We start from the raw sequence: 22,477 nt of genomic DNA, 5'->3' as shown, positions 1-22,477 counted from the left end.
ACTTCTCACCCTTGACTTTCTTATTTGTCGTTCCAGACTTAACAAACAGTGGCATGAATGACACCTATGTGTGCCATCAGCCTGGCACTTGTGAAAAGATGTTTTTAATTAAGAAACAATGACTTGTTTTGAGGCACCAAGAGAAGCATATGCTGAAAGAAGCATTGTTAATTAAAAAATGTCTCTTCAAATCAGTTGCTAAGTAAACAGACACCTCATCAAGTCTGTTGCTGTCTTTGACTCTGCTGTTTGTACAGAACCACACGGAGGCTAAAATCAGGAAAAGCCTCTCCCAGATGTGCACTCCAAACTTTAAAGTCACAAAACCTGGAATACTTTCCCAGCCCTCCTTCTCTGGCCTACACATCCTTCCCATCTCCACATAGCTGACTCTGCCATCCCTTGCTGTCCGAGGCTGGTTGGTTGGCCCTTCACATACAATCCAACTCCTCCCCACTGGTTTTTGTGACTAGTGTCCCATGTACACCCTGGCATCTACACTTCACACTAGTATAGATCTGGAGGGGAACCAAATACTTTGTGCTTTTCATACAACATGGCCCTTGGATAATTGAGAGGTGAAATGTTAGGTTATTAGAACATGGGTCAACTTTTGCCTTATTCAACCTACACAGCACTAGAAGCTACTGAAGACAATCTACCCATGAATACCTGAAATACATCTCTAGGATATTTTCCCTCCAACAACCCTTATTGTTATTGTATTTTTGCTTCATGAACACTGCTAAACACAACGAATATGAGCAGTGTCATGATAGGCACCAGGGATTGGGAAATGAACAGGCTTTCCTGAGTGCTCAAAATATACGAGTCTGTGTGTATGTGTGTGCATGTGTGGGAGAACAACAGTCTGTGTGTGTGCGTGCATGTGGGTGAGAACACAAGTCTGTGTGTGTGTGAGAACATGAGTCTGTGTGTGTGTGTTTGTGTGTGAGAACACGAGTCTGTGTGCACGTGTGTGTATGTGAGAACACGAGTCTGTGTGTGTGTATGTGTGTGAGAACATGAGTCTGTGTGTGTGTGTGAGAACATGAGTCTGTGTGTGTGTTTGTATGTGAGAACATGAGTCTGTGAACATGTGTGTTTGTGTGTGAGAACACAAGTCTGTGAACATGTGTGTTTGTGTGTGAGAACACGAGTCTGTGTGTGTGTGTTTGTGTGTGAGAACACAAGTCTATGTGTGTGTGTGTGAGAACACGAGTCTGTGTGTGTGTGTGTTTGTGTGCGAGAACATGAGTCTGTGAACATGTGTGTTTGTGTGGGAGAACATAGATCTATGTGTGTGTGCATGTGTGGGAGAACAGGAGTCTCTATGTGTGTGTGTGGGTGAACACGAGTCTGTGTACATGCTTGTGTGTGAGAACACGAGTCTGTGTGTGTGTTTATGTGTGTGTGAGAACATGAGTCTGTGTGTCTGTGTGCTTGTGTGGGAGAAAACAAGTCTGTGTGCATGCTTGTGTGGGAGAACACAAGTCTGTGTGTACATGTGCTTATGTGGCGTGTGCACCTCATCCCCCAGATTTCTAAAGATGAGCAAGAGAGAGAGGATGTTATTTTTTGCTGAGGGACAAGTCTTGTATTTTACCCAAGACCGTTCCAGCCCTCAGTGGGATACCAGCCCCACACCGCCTGTCCCACACACCCTGCCTGCGGATTTTGGGAAAGGAGGGTCGAGGGCCGAGGGCACACGGGGCAGGGAGAAACCTACCTCTCACACTGTGCTCCCGTGTATCCAGGTTTGCAGGCACACCTCACAGTTCCTCCATCCACGGTACAGCCAGTGGCGAAACTTAGAGGAAGACAGGAAAAAGGCTCGGTTTAAACAGAACCCCATGGGCTCATCGCTTTCCTGTCACAAAGACCAGCTTCCACAAAGCAAAAATGGAAACCCACTGTGAGGAAGATTTTGAGTGAAGAAAGTTGTGTGGGGAGCAAGTTTAGCTTTAGCTGACACTGAACAAGGGGGTGAATGCAGACATGCTTTTTGTTTCTGGCTTAGATAAATGCATTCTTTCCCTGGAGACAGACGCAGTAACTCAGTCTGGAAGAGATGATGACAACATTTCCCCAGGAATAACAAGGGAGGGCTGCAAGCCCAGGCAGGAAAGAGACAAGCAAGCCTAGATTCTCTTCAAAATCTTGTCCCCTTGTTTATTTCAGTTTCTTCTTCCCAGAGCCTGCTCCTGGCAGACAGGCCAGGCCTTTGAAGGCCCAGAGAGAAGTACAAGTCTCCCCCAGCCCCTCGGGCACTTATGTGTACCCTTGCTGGTAACATTACCTTGTTTTCTAATCAAGTCCTGAAATTTCAATTCCTGTTCTTTTAGCTCTAAACTGACATATTTGAGACATTATTTTTTTTTGCTCCCAAACAAAGAAGCCATGTGGACTGGCAAAGTGTCCGTATTTGGAGCCTTACTCTGACTGACAATCATCCCCTCTGGATGGTCTCGCAGGAGAAGCTATGCTCGGGAAACATCCCTTGTTGGGCGGGATGGATGTAGAACATCCCTCCTAAGGGACCAGATGCAGTCTCCCCGGGGGTGTTTCTACTGATGGAGGAAGAGTACAGAGCAGCTGTAATGGTAATCCTGGAGGTCTATGTGCATTCCAGCCCCATGTGCTGGGAGCTGGATTTGCTGATAGCTATAGGCTTTAACCCCAGACGAAAATCTCCTGAGCGCACTGATGGCAATCTTGCCGTTTTCTTCTTCTGCCCGTCTCTGTCTGTGCAAGTCTGGGCAGGCATGGAGTGATAGATCGCTGCACAAATAACGCTGCAGGACAGGGCAGGCTGAATGGGAATCAAACGCACGGATAGGAAAGCAAGGCAGTGTAGACGGGCAGGCAGGACAGAAACTTCCATCAGCAAGGCAGGCGTTTGAGACAGGGGGATCATCTGACCCTGGGCTATCATCGGCTCTGCATTCTGCCCTTACTTCTGAGCCTGTGTCGTGTAGGTACAGTTTCTAGATTCTCAAGCCCACTACTATTTTACTTAGTTAGCCGTTACATCACCCTTTCCTTGGAGTCCATGGTGAACACCTCACGGTGAACAAGAATGCAACAATGTGTCAGACCCAAAGAACAGGAGAAGAAATGGAGACTGTTCTACATGCCATCTATCAGCTGGGCCTGAATGACAGCTACGGCTGTGTCACTTAAGGGCTCAGGACTCCCCCAAGGCTTCCATCACAAGGAGTAAACCCAGACGCTTGGCTACAGTCTTCAAGGTCAAGTGTCATAGGGTCCTTAAGTGACACAGTCGTAGCTGTCTCCACACCCACTCTCAGTTCTGTACAGCTGCCAGGTTAGGACTGTCACCTGTCAGCATCTGCCGTACCTGTTGGTGTGAGGGCAGGGACACACCCTACAGGATCCACGGACGGCGTTCCCATAGTGGCCTTCCTTGCAGAGCTCACAGTGCTTCCCAGCTGTGTTATGCTGACAGTTCTGGGGACAGATGAGCGGGACAACGAGTCAGCTGTCTGCTGCATGGATCACTGCGATGGTCGTTATCAGGGTGTGCGTCTTTTCCAGTGCTGGTGATCAAACCTGGAGCTTCACGTACCTCAGTGAGCTCGGCAGAACTGAACTCCATCTCTCGCCTAACCTCACCATCATAACGTAAGTCCTCTGGCTGCATGACATATTGGATCCTATCTAGTTGCTGTTGGTGCCACACAAAAGTACTGCAAGGGGGAATGATAGCTCAGCCTGTGTAAATTACTTGCCTTGCATGCACAAGGACCCGAGTTTGCTAAGCCATGTTTTACAAGCTGGTGAGGCATTCTTGTAATCCCAGGGTTGGGGGGATGGCGATGGGAAGATCTCTGTGGCTTACTAACTAACCCATTTGGCAAGCTCCAGACCAGTGAGAGACCCTGCCTCAAAAACAAACAAACAAAAAAAAGAAAGAAAAAAGAAGTGGGGGGTACTTAGGAAGGACACTAATGTTTTCCTCCAGCTACAAACACACACACAGACACAGACACACACAGACATAGACACACACATACAGATACAGACACACACAGACATAGACACACACAGACACATACACACACACACAGATACAGACACACACAGACATAGACACACACACACAGATACAGACACACACAGACATAGACACACACAGACATAGACACACACACACAGATACACACACACACAGACATAGACACACACAGACACATACACACACACACAGATACACACACACACAGACACAGACACACACAGACATAGACACACACACACAGATACACACACACAGACATAGACACACACAGACACATACACACACACACAGATACACACACACACAGACACAGACACACACAGACATAGACACACACACACAGATACAGACACACACAGACACAGACACACACAGACATAGACACACACATACAGATACAGATACACACACAGACATAGACACACACATACAGATACAGATACACACACAGACATAGACACACACACACAGATACAGACACACACAGACATAGACACACACAGACACATACACACAAACACAGATACACACACACACACACACACACACACACACACACACACACTGAAGGAAGTTCCCTGTGCTACAGACATTTGGCAACTAAGAGATTCCTTGTGTTAAAGAAATGACCTGGAATGAGGTTATGCTCTGAGAAGTGCTCATACGTTTTTTTTTTTAACTTCTATATGTCACCATGGTGTTTGATAATGAATGTGAAGATGTAAATAAATCCTGAAGCTACATTAGGAAAAATAAAATACAAGGCTTGTCTCCAATAGATAAGAGTCCCAATGAAACAAATCCATCCTTTATGAATCATTAAGGAACTAAACTTACATAAAACATAGGTAGCATGGTGGTTTGAATGAGATGCCCCCATAGGTCCATGTATTTGAATACATGGTCCCCAGTTGGTGGACATGTTTGGGAAGGATTAGGAGGTGTGGCCTTGTTGAAGGAGGTGTGTTACTTGGGGTGGACTTAAGGGTTTGAATAGCCCATGCCATGTTCAGTTAGCTCTCTCTGCCTCATGGTTGTTGCCCCTATATGTGGATGGGTAGGGTGGGTTTGGGTATGTACACACCTATGGTAGGGTGGGTATGGGTGTGTCCACATGCATGGTATGGAGGTTGTGTCCACATGTATAGTAGGGTGGCTGTGTCCAGATGAGTAATAAGGTGGCTGTGTTCACATGTGTGGTAGGGTGGGTGTAGGTGTGCACACATGTGTGGTAGGGTGGGTGTAGGTGTGCACACATGTGTGGTAGGGTGGGTGTAGGTGTGCACATATGTGTGGTAGGGTGGGTGTAGGTGTGCACACGTGTGATAGCATGGGTGTAGATGTGCACATATGTGTGGTAGCATGGGTGTAGGTGTGCACACATGTGTGATAGCATGGGTATAGGTGTGCACACATGTGTGATAGCATGGGTGTAGGTGTGCACACATGTGTGATAGCGTGGGTGTAGGTGTGCACACATGCGTGGTCGCATGGGTGTAAACATGTGTAAAGCATGTTCTTGAGAAGAAGAGTTGTGTCTGGTGGCTCTGAGCCCACCAGGGGTCTCAGGACCACAGCAATGTCTAGGTTTCCTGATGAGTGCTCTGCCTCGAGGAGCCACAGTGGCCTTACAGACAAGCAAAGACAGAACTACAGAGACTGAAAATGGAATGCAACGTTTTGACTGAAAGATGATGTATGACTCCCACACGTTATCCTTCCTGCAGTATATAGAATCTAGAGAAAATTCCCTTTGTTCTCTGGGGGCTTTTATTACGTAGATGGCATCTAGCAGCGGTTCTGTGATAAGATAAACATTCACTGTCGATGAGGTCAGCACCTGTGTCACACACACCAGGCCGTATCAAACGGAGGCCTTTGTTCAGGCTTACTCATGGGTTGGAAGACGACCCATTGGTGCCTTTTACTCTTTTTGAACTTATAAGGTTAGAATCCAACAAAATATTCCATCGGCGGCCCCTCCCTCCTGCACGTTCCTGCACTGGCCTGCCCCAGCTTGCAGAGGAAGCAGATGCCCGAGACAGGCTCAGTACAGGCCAGGGACTCCACAGCTGCTAGTTAGCCACGCCGCACACTAAGCCATGGCAGCAGAGGGAATCTCCACAGGTCCCTGCCTCCCTGGGGGAGGCCCTGGCTACCAAATGGGAATAACTCAAAAGGATCAAAAGAAAGAAGCACAGTAAAAATAAAGAAATGAACTTAAAGGCTCTTTCAGGATGAAAATTACTTAACAAACTTTTCTAAACTTATTTTTGAGATGGGGTCTCACTGTACAGCCTTCTTAACTAGGAAGCTGCTATGGAGATCAGGCTGGCCTTCAACTCACAGAGCTCTGCCTGCCTCTGCTTCCCAAGGGCTGAGATTAAAGGCTTGGGCTACCATGCCTAGAAACAAGCTAATTTTACTGAGAGAATAAATTTATTGATACAACATCCCAAAGTAAGACCCTTTTCTAGTATCCAAGCTATAGACATCAAGACAGACAGACAGAAATACAAACAAACAAGGAAAAGAGAAACAAAGAACGAGAAAAAAGTAGCTGGCAGGCCTGGGGCCCGTGTACAGATGGCGCTGGGAGACCACACCTCCTTGGTGCAGTGCCCTCACCCACCTCTCCTGTAGCCCCACTCTATCTTAGTAGCCATGGGGTGTTCATATTTGACTGACTAGGTGTGAGTCATAATCCATTCTCAGTATCCCCTCCTTCTCTCTATTTTTTCTTGTTTTTATCCTCCTTCTTCTCCTTCTATCACTTATGCCCAACTCTCTTCCTTCCAAGACTTTTTTTTCTCATGTGTCTCAGGATGGCCTTAAACTGGCGGTTTGAATAAGTATGGCCCCAACAGGCCCATGTATTGAATGCTTCCTCATCAGGGAGTGGCACTATTAAAGATGGGTTAGGAGGCGTGGCCTTGCTGGAGGAGGCGTGGCCTTGCTGAGGAGGCGTGGCCTTGTTGAGGAGGCGTGGCCTTGCTGGAGGAGGAGCGTCACTGTGGGTAGGCTTTGAGGTTTCACAAGGCCACACCAGGTCCAGTGTTGCTCTCTGCCTGCTTACGGCTCAGGATGAAGAAGGGTCAGCTGCTGCTCCCTCGCCTGCCTGCACATCGCCATGTTCCCCACCATGAAGATAAGGGACTAAGCCTCTGAAACTGCAAGCCAGCCCCAGTTAAATGCTTTCTCTTGTAAGAGTTGCCGTGGCCATGGTGTCTCTTCACAGCAGTAGAACACTGACCAAGACAATTTGGGATCTTCCTGCCTCCAGCACCTGGGATTACAGCCTGGTTTATGGGAGCTGTGGAGGCAGGTCAAGGGTACTGTCGTTCTGCCTACCAAGTCCCACCCTCAGGCCCCTGTAATAGTTACTGCTCCTCTGACAGCCACAGGAGTCCCTCTTGAAACCCATGTTGCCCCACAAAACTGAGGCCCAAAGTAACAGCTCAGACTTCTTATATCCAGGCAAGCGTTAAGCCCCATGACCCACCTGTTGTGATAACGTAATGACACAGAGATAATGGAAAAGCCTCTCAGAACTGTTCAGTCAGGTGCTCTCTCCTGAGGGTGCATGCTAAATGGAGGCAGAAGTCAGGTGTAAAACACCCAATCTAGCCCGATGGTTCAGCCTCCTCCGTGGCCACAGCAACCTCTGTCTCGGGTTCAGTGAGAAGGGGAACACTGACATCTCAGGGGACAGGGGAGGAGCAGGCTTTCTGCCAACAGCAGCAAACTACCATGTACTCACAATGCACATCCCCGAGCCGTCCTGACAGCGATTTGAATGTCCATTGCAATTGCAGGGAACACACCTTCCAGCCGGTACGCTTTTGTTGTCCCGATAGTATCCAGGGTGACAACCCTGTTTTCCAAACAAAAATGTCTCATCAATACAAAGAAAAGAGAGAAGTTATTTCCCAAAGTCCATCGCAGTTCTGACGGAAAAAGTCGGGGTTTTAGAACCTCTCCCCAGGTGCTGTGTATCCACCACCAGCCAGCTCGGTTGCTGTTTAGTGAGATCGTGCCGTGTCTTTGTGATGGTGGGACTGGAGACTAACAGAGAAGGAGAAGTGGCCATGAGTCCCTCTCACACCAGTTGTTTGCTGGGGTCTGAACAGATGGAAGGGTGGAGGGACAGAGGATCAGGACTCCAGTCCCTACTGGGCTAAGCCAAACCCGAGTTCAACAGTGTCCTGATAGCTCACCCTCCCCAGGTATGGGTTCAGGCTAGCGGGAGGGGTGGAGACCGCTCAATAATTGCACAATTACTGGAATCATTTCCATGACTCTCACTAACCAGCGGTCAGCAGGGAGCCTGGGTAGAAGGCAGGTGTGGAGTTCTCACATAAAACACTGTTCACAAGAAGGTGGCCCGTTGTGATTACAGAGACCCGGCCCGAGAGAGTCTGCCTCTGCCTCTGAGTGCTGGGATTAAAGGTGTGTGCTACCTCTGTCGAGCAAGAATTAATTTTTTCCCATGGATTTATGCCTTGTTTAAAAGATTCTGTTAAGAACTTTCCAACAGGTCCTTAATCCCAGCCTTTGGAAGAGAGACAAGAGGATCTCTATGAATTCCAGGCCAGCCAGTGCTACAGAGTAAAACCCTGTCTCAAAAACAAAACAAAAAGTTCCAACAGAGGACTGTAGAAGTGATTTGATTCCTGTGGCACTCACTGAAGTCATGTGGAGTTCTTCCTGCCTTTAAAAAAGATTATAGGCAGATGCGCTCTTTATCTTGGCAGAGCCAATCCACGCACAACTCAACACGGGAAATTTCCCCCTGTCTGTGGCTCTGGTCCCCCAGATTCCCATCTTTAAAGCACCAGGAAGAATTAATCTCTCAACCCATCTGATGGATGGTCTTAAACAGCAGATACATCCATAAAATGGCAGTCAAGGCAAACCCTGCAATCAACAGGCCAGTCTCCCCGCCCATGTCCACAAAGGATCCTGCACTGGAAGGAGTGTGGGATCCTGAGCCATCCAGGGTGGGGCCTCTCAACTCCAGCCAGGCTCTCTTTCCCAAATGACCAATGGGTAACAGATAATACAAATAGCAGAGCATAGTTTCCAATACAATGCTCCTTTTCCTGATTAGGGATCACGCTTAGGCAAAGGGATATGCTGCAATTTTTTTTAACTTTAAGACTGGATCTGAACAGCCTCGTCTAAAGGAGAAATAAAGCCTGCAAGGGAAGCTCTGTGCTGGTGGCTCAGCGGGGAGACACGCCTGAATGGAATCCAGTGGGGACACATCAGTGATACTGTCCACAACAAGCCAGCTGCAGTGCTAACTGCCGGCGTCTTACATCATGGCACTTGCTCAAAATAATTATATTTGGTAAAGGACAAATTATTCAAATGAACGAAGAGGTCTCATGAGTGGAAGGCCCCAGGCTTGGAGAAAGCCTTAATTAAGCCTGCTTTGGGAAGAACCGTCTATCATGATCAAAACAAAATCATCCACCTTAATGTACTTTTAATTACAAGCAGGAAAAACGCTCTGCCCAAGTTCCAGGTCATGTGACTCGCTTGTAACCATTTCATGCCTCCACGAAGCAAGCAAACACCTTTCGCAGAAGTATTCCAAGCCTACTGAAGATTTCCTCCAGACAGGAATGAATGTGTCCCACACTTCAACAGGGAGACTTAGGAGGGGTGAAGTTTCACAAAGCCATGTTTTCAAGGATAAAATTTCCAGTAACGTTTTATATTATAGCTGATAAAATCATGTCCTATCCACTTTCCAGGTCATTTTCATAAGCCACAGGCTGTATTTCTCTGTAAGTATACACGTAGCCGCCAGGGCGCGTAAGGAGTGAACAGAATTCATGAGTATTTCATGCCTGGCAAATCACAGCATGTCCGTGAGACACTATACAAACTTTGATCGCTTTTCTTAGCTATTGTTCCTCATGTTTTACTTTGTGAGTAAATTTTCTTCAAGTGAAACTTGCAAGCCTAGAGGCAGTAGAAGCTTGCCCAAGGCTTGAGCTAGTCCCTCAAGAGTTCATAATAGACCAATATCCCACAAGCACCCAAGCTCTCAACTTTCTGGGCATTCCACAGTGGGCTGATGTTTATGGGGCTTGTGGTTAATAGCTCTGGAGAGAGCAATCTGCCCAGCCCTGCAATAAACCCTGCCACTCACCCGCAACCCCGGAGGCCACCTGCCCTTCCCCCATCCTACCCATCGACTCTGTAACAACCCTAACTTAACACCAAGCTGGATACATTTTCCCACCCCAAACGAAGTTTAAAATGGGTATTACCTGACTGGGTCTGAGCTCCACATAACTTGTTTGCAGATGATTTTGACCTGGACGCTGAAGAAATGCTACCCTTTGCTGCTCTGAGCCATACCCCAGGCACTGGCCCAGGGCTGCCCCAAAGATCCACAGCCATCCTGTGCTCCAGGCTGACCACCTCACTGCAGGGGGCATCCTGTTCCCTGGGTGTCCTGCCTGGCTGCAGGCAAAGCTCTGCACTCTTCCTCTTATATGCCCTTCCTGCTCAGTGCCCGGGCCTGCCTGACTCAGGGAAAGAAGGCTGTCTGCGCCAGGGGGCCCCACCTTTAAACTTCACACATGACTCAGCCTACACAGGGAGAGAAAGCGCGTAACAGTTCCACAGGTAAGTGCAGCCCTCGGTAATTCCTGCGAGGTGGGGCGGACATCACCTTCTACCCACCTGGCTCAGCAGACAGGGCCAGACATCAGAGCAGCTGTAAATCACAGGCTGAGTCAACACAAAAGCCCACACCCTGACCACAAGGGTGCTAATCCACAGGCTCCTCTTCTCCTTGGGCTATCTATTTTATATTTTAAATCAGTTAGAAAAGAGACGGGCAGCATTGAGCTAAATGGAGGAAACCTGTTACCCAACTCACAAGAAAAGGAGTCTCCAGGATGCTAAGGCAAGGGAGGTAGTTTCTGGCTTAAACACAGGAATGTGAAGACATTTGCTAGCATACGTACATTTGGGGCACGGGGTACACAGAACAACACCATTGCTATCTCCCACACTGATTCTAGTTAGAACAAGATGTACTGATGTACGGGTTGAGATGGGAAGCAGTTTCATTCCGTAGTACAGTTTAATCATGTGAGGGTAACCTTAACCAACTCAGACCTTCTAAGAGGTGGAAAATGGCAGTGAGGTTTTCCCTCTTGCATATAGGGACTTCTTGGGATTTAACTGCACTGTGGTGGCAGAAGGAGGCTCTGGCCCAGCTTATAGGAAAGGACAAACACCGAGCTTCTACAAATGATTTCTTCGTCTATGACAAAGCGCCCATGGTCTCCTGTGAATGGTAAGGCAGCATGATGTCTTTGGCATATTTTGAATCCCTAAAGGTCGCCTAGAGAAGATACTAGACCTGGCCCAGCACACTTGGATGATAGAGAGAGAGCTCTAACTGTGCTGCATTGATGGAAAGCAGCCAGAAAAAGCCAGACACAGATGGGGCCCCAGGAAGTGAGGAATAACAGTGGCTGGGAGAGTTTCCTACCTGGCATGAGTCACCTGTGTAGTCAGGGGGACAGGCACACATCTCCACAAGATGAGCTCTGGGTCCACTTCCCTTGTCGGAGGCCTCCTCCAGCCCTACCTCGCCCAGGGTGAGCCGCTGTGTCTCAGTGAAGTAGAGGCCCCGGATATACAGCCCTTCTAGTGCGGACAGCACAGTCATCAGCTCTTCCCGGGACACTGGGGCACTGTTGCCTGCATGTCGGAAGTTTCCCTGCACAGCAATTGGAGATTTCCTTAGGCAAGGTCACTTCCAGAGAGAAAGACCATGGAATGGGTCAAACTGAAGAATGTATAAGGGAAAAGAGTCAAAGAAAGGAAGAAGGGGAAGTCCTTCCCGGCACACAGTCACTCCAGGCTACTCCAGGGAAGGGGACCTCCATGACCAGTGCCAAGCCTTTGTAAATGTATTTTAATCTGGGAAAATATGAAGTCGGTGATGAAGGTGCAGGGAGAAAAAGTGGCTGCCCAGGTAATGTTAGCAAATGTGCTTAATTAGGACAGCAAGTCTCTTCCTGTAAACGGATTTGTCTTATTGATTTATGTGCTGCTCCATTTGTGCGCTTGGTCGGGTTTTTGTTGTTGTTTTGGGTTCTTTCGGTTTTGTTTTCTTTTGAGACAGAGCCCAGCTAAGAAGCCTCGGCTGGCCTGGCACTCACAATCCTTCTCCCTTCGCCTCCCAAGTGCTGAGATTACCAGTGTGAGACACTCCATGAATCCTCATATCAGTTTTTATCTGTAATAGACATATGTAATTCTTGTTTTGTTTTTCTAGCTCTGGCTGCCTTGGAACTCACTATGTAGACCAGGCTGGCCTTGAACCTGGAGACCCACCTGCCTCTGGCTCCTGAGAGCTGGGATAAAGGGCATGAGCCACCATATGTAATTTTATTGTTAAAAAATATGACATGAAATACACCACCATATCCATTTTATTTGCTGATTCTGTAACATAGTGGTTTGAACTCTGAGCACAATATTAACACAAGTTTGAAAAACTTGTTCATGGTTGGAAACAGAAACTCTAGGCAGACCCCCTCTAGCCATGGGAAACCACACCCTACTTTCTAAGAGTTGAACTATCTTAGGGACTTCATATCAGTGGACTCACATCCTGTATGATTTTTGTGACTGGGTACTTCTTATCAAGAAGTTATTTAGCAAAGAATTTTCTGCTCATAGCTCAGACCACTGCATTAGATTTTTTGTGTGTAATTCTTTTGTTGCACTGTGTTCCTTTTGCTTTGTAGTTTTTTTCCACTCTATGTAGCATACACGTATGAGTGCATACATGTCAGAGTCCATGTGGAGCTCAGAGGACAGCATGCAGGAGTCAGTCCTCTCTGGGAACTGAACTGGGGTCCTCAGGCTTGCTGGCAGATCCCTTTACCTGTTGTGCCATCTTTCCAACCATCTTCCAGTAGTTTGAATAGCTCATACACTACCCGTGGACCACCAGCATTCATGTTACTACGGCTGCTAGCATGTGATGATCGGTGCTTTGATAGCTCTCTGCCTTCATCTGTCTGTATGTGATTTACGATATGTTTGCGTGAACCTCTTCCATCTATCCCATTCCGAGCTTGGGGGTTTGGTGCTGATAGTGATTCTCATCATTTTGAGGGAAGTGACTGCTTTCTCTTTCTGGCATCTCCATTATATACATTGGTACACTTGAGCTCCTGCAAGCTCCCATGTGCCTCCAAAAGAGGATATAAACAAAACCATGTAAGCACCAAACACCCTGTATTATATTATATTCTAGATTATGTAGTGGGGGCTTGTGCTTTTGTCGTAACAAAATGCCATGTAGTAACTGGCTTACTCAACATAGTTTGTCATGGTCCTGGAAGCTCCAAGTCCCACATCACGCTGCTGGCTGCTTGGCCTCCTGGTGAGATGCTCTTCCCGATTTGTGGATGACCATTGTCATCATGTCTTCACACGATGAAAAGAAAGCAACTTCTCTGAGGTGCCTTTTGCATGTAGGTTTATTTTTTAACTATTCACCTAAGTGTATATGTAGTCTGCATGTGCATGTACATGCATGGAGGTGTTTATGGAGAGCAGAGGAGGGCACTTAATCCCCCACAGCAGGAGTTACATGAAGCTGTAAGCCACCCAGTCTTAGTATCGGCAACCAAACTCAGGTCCGCTGCAAAAGCAGCAATGTTCTTAACCATGGAACAGTCTCTCTAACACTAAAGCACTTGAGCTCTCTGGTTTCTCCGGGCATGAGAGATGGCTCAGTGAGCAATATATGAAGATGGGAGGATCCCTTGGGCTCACTGGTCAGCCTACCTGGCAAGTTTCACGCCAATGAGAAAGCTTGTCTTAGACAAAAAGCTATATATAGTCCCTTAGCAGCTACCTCACTGGTGTCTGTTCAATTTTTGTGTTTTTTTAAAACCAGACCACTCCCACACCCTCCCTCCCTCCCTCTCTCCCTCCTCCCCCTCTGTGTGTGTGTGGATGTGTGTGATTTCTCCCTCTCTCTCTCTCTACACACACACACACAATCTGTATTAAAATGTTCTTAAATAAGTGAAAATCTTGATTAAAGAACTAAATCACAGAACGAAAAGACCACCAAAGACATCTTCTGGGCCTTTACCTCAACTATTTGCACTATCCCATGATGCAGCCTGTCTGGCCGTGGGTCACTGGATTTCTTATGGATGACAGACATGTGCCGACCCTGTTTGAAGAGAAGCAGGAATGCATTAGTGCCTTAGTTAGGATGTTTTGAGGGTTATGTTGATGTTAGGACAGATTTCTGTGTGTGTCTGCATTACATGAAACACCTGGTCCTAAACAGTTCAGAACTGACTGGGTTAGCGACAGGGACACATGTGCACAGCGGCTAGTATGCTACATTTTCACACATATGGAAACTACCTTGGTCCAAAGTGATTTTAAAATATGAAGAAGGAATAAGATCTGGAGAGACGGCTCAGTGATTAAGAGCACTGGCTGCTCTTCCAGAGGACCCGAGTTCAATTCCCAGCATCCTCTTGGAGGTTCACAACTGTCTATAACCCAGTCCCAGGGGGTCTGATGCTCTGTCCTGAGCACAGGCAGGCACGCAGATGAAACACTCACACATGTTAAACGTGTTTTTAAAATGGAGAAAAGTGTTCATACAATCATTCCTTGTAGTAAATGTGGAAAGTGCATTTCATGGCTACCGACAGGACCATGCTTTGGTGGCAGATCGCTGGAGAGGGCCGGGGTGGAGGAAGGGTTAACAGAGCCTGACTCTGCAGCTGGTTGCTCAGCACACAGAAGAAGAGTGTATGGATGAAGATGTGGGCCCAGGACTCTGGCGCTGCTGTGGGACAGGCCACCTGCTCTCAGCCTCTGCCCCACCCCAGTCGGTTCCTCTTGGGGGCTTTCAGAGGCCCGCATGGGCATGTCCATGTCTTGCCTTAGCAACGCCACCTCAAGTCACACACCACAGCCCAGCTGTTCTGTGCCAGCTCAAACCTGGAGGCTGTCCATTCTTAAGGGCAGAACATTATCTGGGATTACAGATCACTTCAAACCTTAATCTGAGGAACATGCCCCAAAGGCTCTTAATTACAGCGGTTTAAAATAAAGCAACAAAGAACATTTTTTGTGAGCCTAAATGATTTTACACGTCTGAATGTAAAATAAAGGGGAAGTCTTGGTCATTACCTCCCAGTGCAGTCCAAGAGTACGTGCAATTAAATCCTCAGAGTAAAAGCTACACGCAGCAATAGCTTCAGCTATGAGATGTGCTGCAGAACACAGGAGAAACACAGCCTGCTGGGACAGGGCTTTCATCACTTAGCGATTTTCCTTAGGTAACGATGGAATCTTTGTCGCTTAATTTTCAGTATGCTCTGCTAAGGTTCCTTTGAGTTTTTACCACGATTCAATGCGTTTGTTTACTAGTCAAAGCAAACTATGGCTCAGCAATGCTTGAACACAAAGATCTACCAAGCACACGGGCTGTAAAGATGCGTGGGAGGGTTCCTAGCCCCCATGACAGAGCATGGTGCAAAGAAGCCTTCCAGGAAGCAGGAGTTTCCAGCGCCCATCACAACATCTGGCAGAAATGGCGGTGCTTGCACAGCAGGAGTGAGGCACTGGATTACGTCTCCAGAAGCCCCCTTCCAAACAGAGTTAGCTTCAGGCTAGGACCCCCTAACCCATATTGCAGGGATTTTGTCCTATACTGCTGGAGTGCTGTGAAGAATGGCCTCAAAATCATTTTTGAGACTAAACTGAAAGATAAAGCCATAATAAGGCAGTTTCAAAGCTGAAAAACAGCTACACCGGGAGGGGAAGGTGAACCCTCTGGGCAGAGTACCATGCTCTCTAAAGTTCTGTGTCGAGCCTTCAAATCACAAACAATCTAACATTCGGCACAGCCCCAGTTACCGGTACTGTTTCCCTCTGCTTGGCCCACACCCTAATACCTACAGTGAGCTGCACATCTGGCTGCTTTTCCAGAGGAACCATGTCTCCGGGTAAGCCAAAGGACTTGGCTTGGTAGGTGAGGTAGCCGCCATATGAGGAAACCTGAAATCAAACAAACAGTATCCACAGCATTGGAAATGGCCAGGCTAATATTCACCAGGGTGTCTGGAAAGATGAACATGGACCCAGTCGACAAAGGTGCTCTCAAGGGGGTGGGACTAATGCTGCCTTCGTCTCCTGCCTTATGTCAGTTTTCAGATTCCTGAAGACCAGTAAGTAACACAAACATGTTTTTAGTAAGTAGGAATGTACTTTTATTTTAAAAATAACAACCATACTGTTAAAAAAGATATTTTTCTTCCTTCCTTCCATGATGACTAAATAAAAAGTTTGCTTAATTCAAAGAAATTCTAAGAGATCCATTCTGGAACTGGGAGAAATGGGTCTATCAGTTGCAAAAACCTCCAAAACTAAATTTAAAAAATCCCTTGAAAGCAGATTGTGACTATTCCCTATGTTGTTATAAATTTTGTTGGAGAGAGAAGCCATGATCAACTGCTACCTCAGGGACACAGATTGGGAGGTACAGTATGATCTTGGTGGCGCTGTGGCAGTGACTGGTCAGTTTTCTGTCAACTATTTCACCTCCATTCCTGGTTATGCCCACCTTTAAAATCAGCTGGAATGAGGAAGTGATAAGAGTGTGTCAGCAGCAACATCACCTCAGCTGAGAGCAAAACCCCGCTCCAAGTGACAGCAGGAGAGCTTCTCCGGGGTCCTAGTCCTGGAGGCTTCTCCTAGGACCTGCAACCTGACCAAGCTTCCCAGAGCTGTGTTCTCAGGGTCTAAAAGCATTTCCAAGGGACACTTAGGATCATAGAATTGATTTTAAGCACTGTCTTTTTGACAGGCTAGAGTGGCTTTTAAAATATGTGCATAAATCCTGATAACCCTCTCTAGAGTTGTAGTGGCATGAACTAGAAATGTCCCTCATGGGTTCAGTTACTGGGACACTTGGTTCGCTATTGTGGCACTGTTGGGGGGGTGGTTATGGAACTTTTAAGAAGTATAGTTTTGCTGCAGAAACCATATCACTACGGATGGCTTTGAGAGCTTTTACCCTGCCCTACTCATGTCCTACTCTCTGCTTTCTCTGTGTGGTTGGAGATACGATCTCCTGCTCTAACCACCTGCTGCCATGCCTCCAAAAATAAACTCTTCTAGATGTTGCTTTTGGTCCTGGTGTTTTATTGCAGTAACAGAAAAGTAGCTAACACAGAAGGGAGGTGTTACTGCCCTCTCCTTGAGTGTGAGCTCAACACAGTAACTCATTTCTCATAAGTTAATGAGCAGCATAAAACAGGAATGAGATTTCTTTCCCAAAGCTAAGTCATGACTTCAGTCTTGAGTTCTTTCATTAATCCTCACCATCTCATTCATCTTCCTCAGTTACTTTGCAGACACCAGCCACCATGCCACAAGGCTCCTTGAATAAATAGTCCAGGAAGATCTCACATGATGAGGATCCAAAGCTTCCAGCCAGATATAGCAAGGTACAGAGGCAACCATGGCAGGAGCCTTAGCAATTGGATCTTCTGGTTCCAAGATGACTAGACCTGGCTTACATCTTGACCACAACTCCAGAGGAAACTCTGGGCCATTGACTCCTGGATCCCAGTCCACAGAAACTGCACACTTACTTGTCACCTTAAGCTGCTGCACAGTGACAGATGACCAACACATGGGCTAACCAATGAGAGGAGAAGGAGGGTTAGGAGGTGATGGAGAAGGGGCCATGGATGACCAATGCCTGGGCTAACCAATGAGAGGAGAGGAGGCTTAGTAGATGGTGGAGTGGGCCATGTGGCAGAAGCAATTCTTTGCTCATGAAAATGCCAGAGTTCATTGTTCTTTGTCCAGAATTTGAGATGGAGCCAACACTGTGTTAACTCACAAACACTGAGTTAATTCCCCCAATGACTGACAGTTTCATGAATTTTGAATACATAATGGAACCCCTGTAACACCCTGATATTTATTTAAGCCACGTACAATATGAAATTATGACCGCCCATGAACTGGGTCCTGTGAAATCCACCCTTTCTAATGTCTTCTATTATGTCTAACTTGAAGCCTAATCTACCTGATAGAGTTTCTACACAGTGCCTGAACTGTACTCATATCATGGCCAGCCTCTGCCACGGTAATGTATGCGGCTCACTTATAAGACCCTGGGGGAGTGTCATCAAACACACGTGATCCTGCTTGTGAGCGTCATACTGTCATGGACGCTGTGCTTCTTTTAATAACCCTGTGAGTCACTTTTCAGCCTTTATTCTGACAAGGAGGCTTTCTGCTTTAAAACAAAGAATTCTCAGCAGAGCGCTTAAGAGCACCTGGCCCATTTGCAATAGCTATTATTTAAATGGTTTTATATTTCCCTAGAGGAGAATCCCTTGGCAGGAGGCACAAATCAAGAGGAGCAGCACTCAGGGCTTCCCTTCCTTTCCTGGGAACTCATGTAAGTGGGACACACACACACACACACACACACACACACACACACACACACACACACACACACACACACACACTTTTGCAATCCTCCGTGTGGCAAGAGCAGGGTATTGCCTAATTTGCTCAACATTAATTACCTGTACTTGCAGGTGCTTTCTCCCAGACCTCTAGGAAATGATAATTATGCAGCTATAGCTGAGACCACAGAGGACTCAGAACATCAGGCCATCATTACCTTGTCACCTAGGTAGGATGAAGGTGACACCCAGGATGCACTGTGAACCGATGATGGCAGCTCCTGCAGATCTGCAACCATGCTGTTGCTGCCTGGGTTGAAGGACACAGGGACATCAACTCCATCTGCTGTCTCTAGACGCCAGCCCATCATGTCTACAAACTAGAGCATATGATTGTGGCTTTTAGAGTGGTGGCTACATCATCATCACTGAGAGATACAATGACCAATGACCACCTAGCTTTGAAACTTTCCTTTTTGTGTCTTTTTTTAATGTTAGTGTGGAGTTTGCCACTGAGTCATACCCCATCATCTCACCTGGAGTCTGCCCTCACTGGACATAACAGAGCTGTCACCTAATTCTGCTCCCTTCTGACCCAGAGGACATGTGACCCAAGAACCTTGGTTCTTGACTTGTAGTAGTTATCTGTGGATGCACAGATCATGATTCATGGAACTAGGCTCAATATAGGTTAAATATATTTTATCCAGGGAGAAGACACTTACACAAGAAAAAGATGACCACCTCAGGTTGCTGCTCTAAGGATCCGCACAGGCTGCTGTCTGTCACTCAAAACCAGAAGCAAGAGAGAGTTTTCTATCCGAACACCAGACCTAAACTCACTCTCTGTCAAGTCCGCACCTGTGACCATGCCCGAGTGGGCGTGGTCAGCACTACAGGTGCAGGCGGGGTGGATATCTCACTACAGTTATCTACTGGATGCTCAAATAATCAAAAGGTAAGTATATGAATAATAACTTGGCTGTGAGCATCTTTAATGAGTGAAGTCCAAAGCTGGAGAGAAGGCTCAGTGAATAAGACCATTGCTATCCTTGCAGAGGACCAAGTTTGGCTCCTAACACCAACACTGAGCATCTTATAAGCATCTCTAAATTTAGTTCTGGGTATCAGAGGGTACCTGCACTCATACAATGTACACACATACATACAGGTACATACACACATATATAGATAATAAATAAATCTTTAAAAAGATGAGATCCACATAAAGAAGGATATAGAAGGAATTCAGGGAACCTCCCCATCATGGATCAACTATTTCTTGTGAATAGATTCATGATAAGGGTGGGGGAGGGTCATTGCCTTCAGTTGTATAACCATTGGTGACTCCATCGGGCTCCAATGGGGAACTACAATTCAATGATCACACAGATTACCCTAGTAAACTAAATGGGTAACAAAACAAAACCAAGGATCATTGATCTGGGAAAGGGACAGGAAGGAAGGGGTTGGGAGGGGCGGGAGGGAGACAAGAGGGGGAGGGAGACAAAAGAGAGAGGGATAATCAGAATTAATCCTGTATATGCATGAAATTATCAAAAAATCAACTTAATTTTTAAAATGTTTTTGACATTTAAAAAGTGTGTTGTGGAATACAGTAGCCAAAATAAAGTATTTCCTTTGTTACCAATGAAGCCAGCTCCATTTAGAGGGGAGGAAAAACAAAGAATGGACAGGGACTAGCTTAGGAGTATGCCGTGAGGGGTAAGAAGAGGAGACTACAGAGCAGATCTACAAACTAACTTTTCTTCCCCTTACAAGCCTGCCCCTCCACCCAGAAATCAGTAAAATATATCAAGCAATATTACACAAACAGTATGCATGATGGTGTTGTGTCATGGAATAATGAAGCTGATAAAAATCTTAGTTTTATAAAGTGAATTTTCGAAGTAGACATAGAGGGCCAGGGAGATAGCTTGGTTGGTGAAGCACTTGTCTCGTGAGCATGAGAAACCACGAGAAAAGCTAGGTGGCGTGGCATAGACATGTAGTCTCAGGACTTGGGCAGAGGGATGCCAGCCAGTCTAGCCAAGTCAAGATCCAGGTTGAGTGAGGGGTTACCTCAGAGACTGGGGTGGAGGACAATGGAGGAAGACACTTGACATTTACCTCTGGCTTCAACACGCAAAGGCCCTTTTATGAACATATACACAACACAAACTAGGCAAATTCAAGATGTGGTAACCCATTTGAGAAACTAAAAGAGGAAGATTATAAGGAGAGAATGTGCTTTTACCATTATAAAAGTAATTTTTGCAGGGCTGGAGGGATAGCAGAGACTCAAGTGCTGGCTACACATTCACAAACACCAGACTTTGAACCCCAGAAACTATGTAAATTCTGAGACAGCAGGGCAGCTCACCTGCAATCCCAACCCATAGGAGGCAGAGACACGACGGTCCCAGAGGAAGGTTCGAGCAGCTGAGCTACCAAGCTCCAGTGTCAGAGAGAGCCCACCTCAGTATGCATGGTGAATCATGATCAAGGAAGATATCCAACACAAGCCACTGGCCTGCACATGCACAAAAGTCCAAGCACATCCGAACACACCTATGAGCCCAGGCACGTGCAAACACACACTCTGTATGCTTGTGAGATGCTGATTACTGGGCCCAGGCCAGCAGGTGTGTAGAGGGGCAGAACTTTCAGCCGATTCCTAACCTTCCCATAGGTCAATTACCAGTTATGTTAATTACCATAGCTAATGATCTAATCTACCATATCTGTAATGGGAGCTCTATGATGACAGTAAATGGTACTTTTGGAGAACTCCTCAGTGTTGGAAGGGCTCAAGGAAGTGGTATGTCCTAACTTTGTGGTGACAGAAGCTAGTGTGCTTATGGACCTTCTTCTAACCCTCACCCTGTAGGTTTGTCTATCCAGATATCTGTCTGAATACTTTATCACATCCTTTACAATACAACACATTCCGTTCATTGAATGCGTATTTTCTGGGCATCTTTTACGTCCCAAATCCCATCTTAGGCCCTGGTATATGTTAAGGTGATAATTCTATTGATGGAGGAAGGAAAGAACCATTTCTGAAGTTAAAGGCATTCTATGTTACAAAGTGTTAAATGCTGTGGAGAAGTCAAGGGCAACAAGACAGATAACGACCAGGATGGTGGGAGAAAGTATTCTAAGCATGTGACACTGGATCAAAGACCTGAATAATCTGAGACACAATCATGATGGCATCTATGGCGACAGTGCTGCAGGCCAAGGAGCAGTGAGGGCAATTCTGGCTCTGTGAATCATCCATGCACGGGACACATCACGGCTCATGCCAAGTCCCCTTTTCATCTCCGTGAGGAAGACCGACCGTGAGCACAAACACCTCAACACACCTTAGCTCTTTGCTTATGTGAACTTTGGCAGACAGTATCCACTCCAAAACAGAAACACCTGGTGCAACCCTTTGGATTGGCAGAGTCTAGGTAGAAAGCTCCTTCACGACACACTTGGCATTCTGGGCCTTTGACGTTCTCCTGTTGAAACAGAACATGAAGAATGACCCTGTAAGAACTCTCCAGCACTGAGAGGCACGGAAACAGCGCTGCAGGTCTGACGGCGGGAGGAGGACGATTGGTCCTCCTGGACCATCTGCTAGGATGTGAACCCCATCTATGACCTGGTGGGGCCTGTGGCAGGGAAGATGACCTTGGGTCCTCAACCAAGAACAAATCACAAGGAAGCTGTGGACCCCTTGATACTGTAGAAAAGCTCACACTGTTTTTCTGGAAAGGAGTTGTCCTTACCAACAGATTGTCATGGGAAGGGGAAAAGCAGCCGTAGCCTTTCTAAAAGATGAGAAAGACCCTTCCTTCAATTATGCCTATGAAGGGGGATGGGAAGCACAAAATGCACCACACATTACAGAAGTCGTCCTATGTCA

The 22,477-nt window shown here is 46.7% G+C and overlaps 1 protein-coding gene across 2 annotated transcripts in view; it reads right to left on the bottom strand.

Annotated features, from left to right (window-relative positions):
* Lama3 (laminin subunit alpha 3) overlaps window positions 1-22,477 on the bottom strand; it is a 231,863-nt gene that overhangs the window by 64,539 nt on the left and 144,847 nt on the right. Inside the window, exons 34-41 of one of the 2 annotated variants that reach the window (XM_040757846.1) lie at window positions 21,930-22,070; window positions 18,780-18,941; window positions 16,031-16,129; window positions 14,196-14,279; window positions 11,565-11,795; window positions 7,803-7,916; window positions 3,362-3,471; window positions 1,730-1,810 (exon numbers count right to left, since the gene is read on the bottom strand). In XM_040757846.1, the coding sequence (XP_040613780.1) occupies window positions 1,730-1,810; window positions 3,362-3,471; window positions 7,803-7,916; window positions 11,565-11,795; window positions 14,196-14,279; window positions 16,031-16,129; window positions 18,780-18,941; window positions 21,930-22,070 (1,022 nt within the window). Of the gene's footprint in view, window positions 1-1,729; window positions 1,811-3,361; window positions 3,472-7,802; window positions 7,917-10,326; window positions 10,513-11,564; window positions 11,796-14,195; window positions 14,280-16,030; window positions 16,130-18,779; window positions 18,942-21,929; window positions 22,071-22,477 lie in introns of those variants that run through there. The other variant, XM_040757845.1, reaches the window with a different exon arrangement.

This window comes from Mesocricetus auratus, unplaced genomic scaffold, assembly GCF_017639785.1.
Source record: "Mesocricetus auratus isolate SY011 unplaced genomic scaffold, BCM_Maur_2.0 Super-Scaffold_100015, whole genome shotgun sequence".
Taxonomy (NCBI): Eukaryota; Metazoa; Chordata; class Mammalia; order Rodentia; family Cricetidae; genus Mesocricetus; species Mesocricetus auratus.
This window is presented reverse-complemented; position numbering and strand designations above follow the sequence as displayed.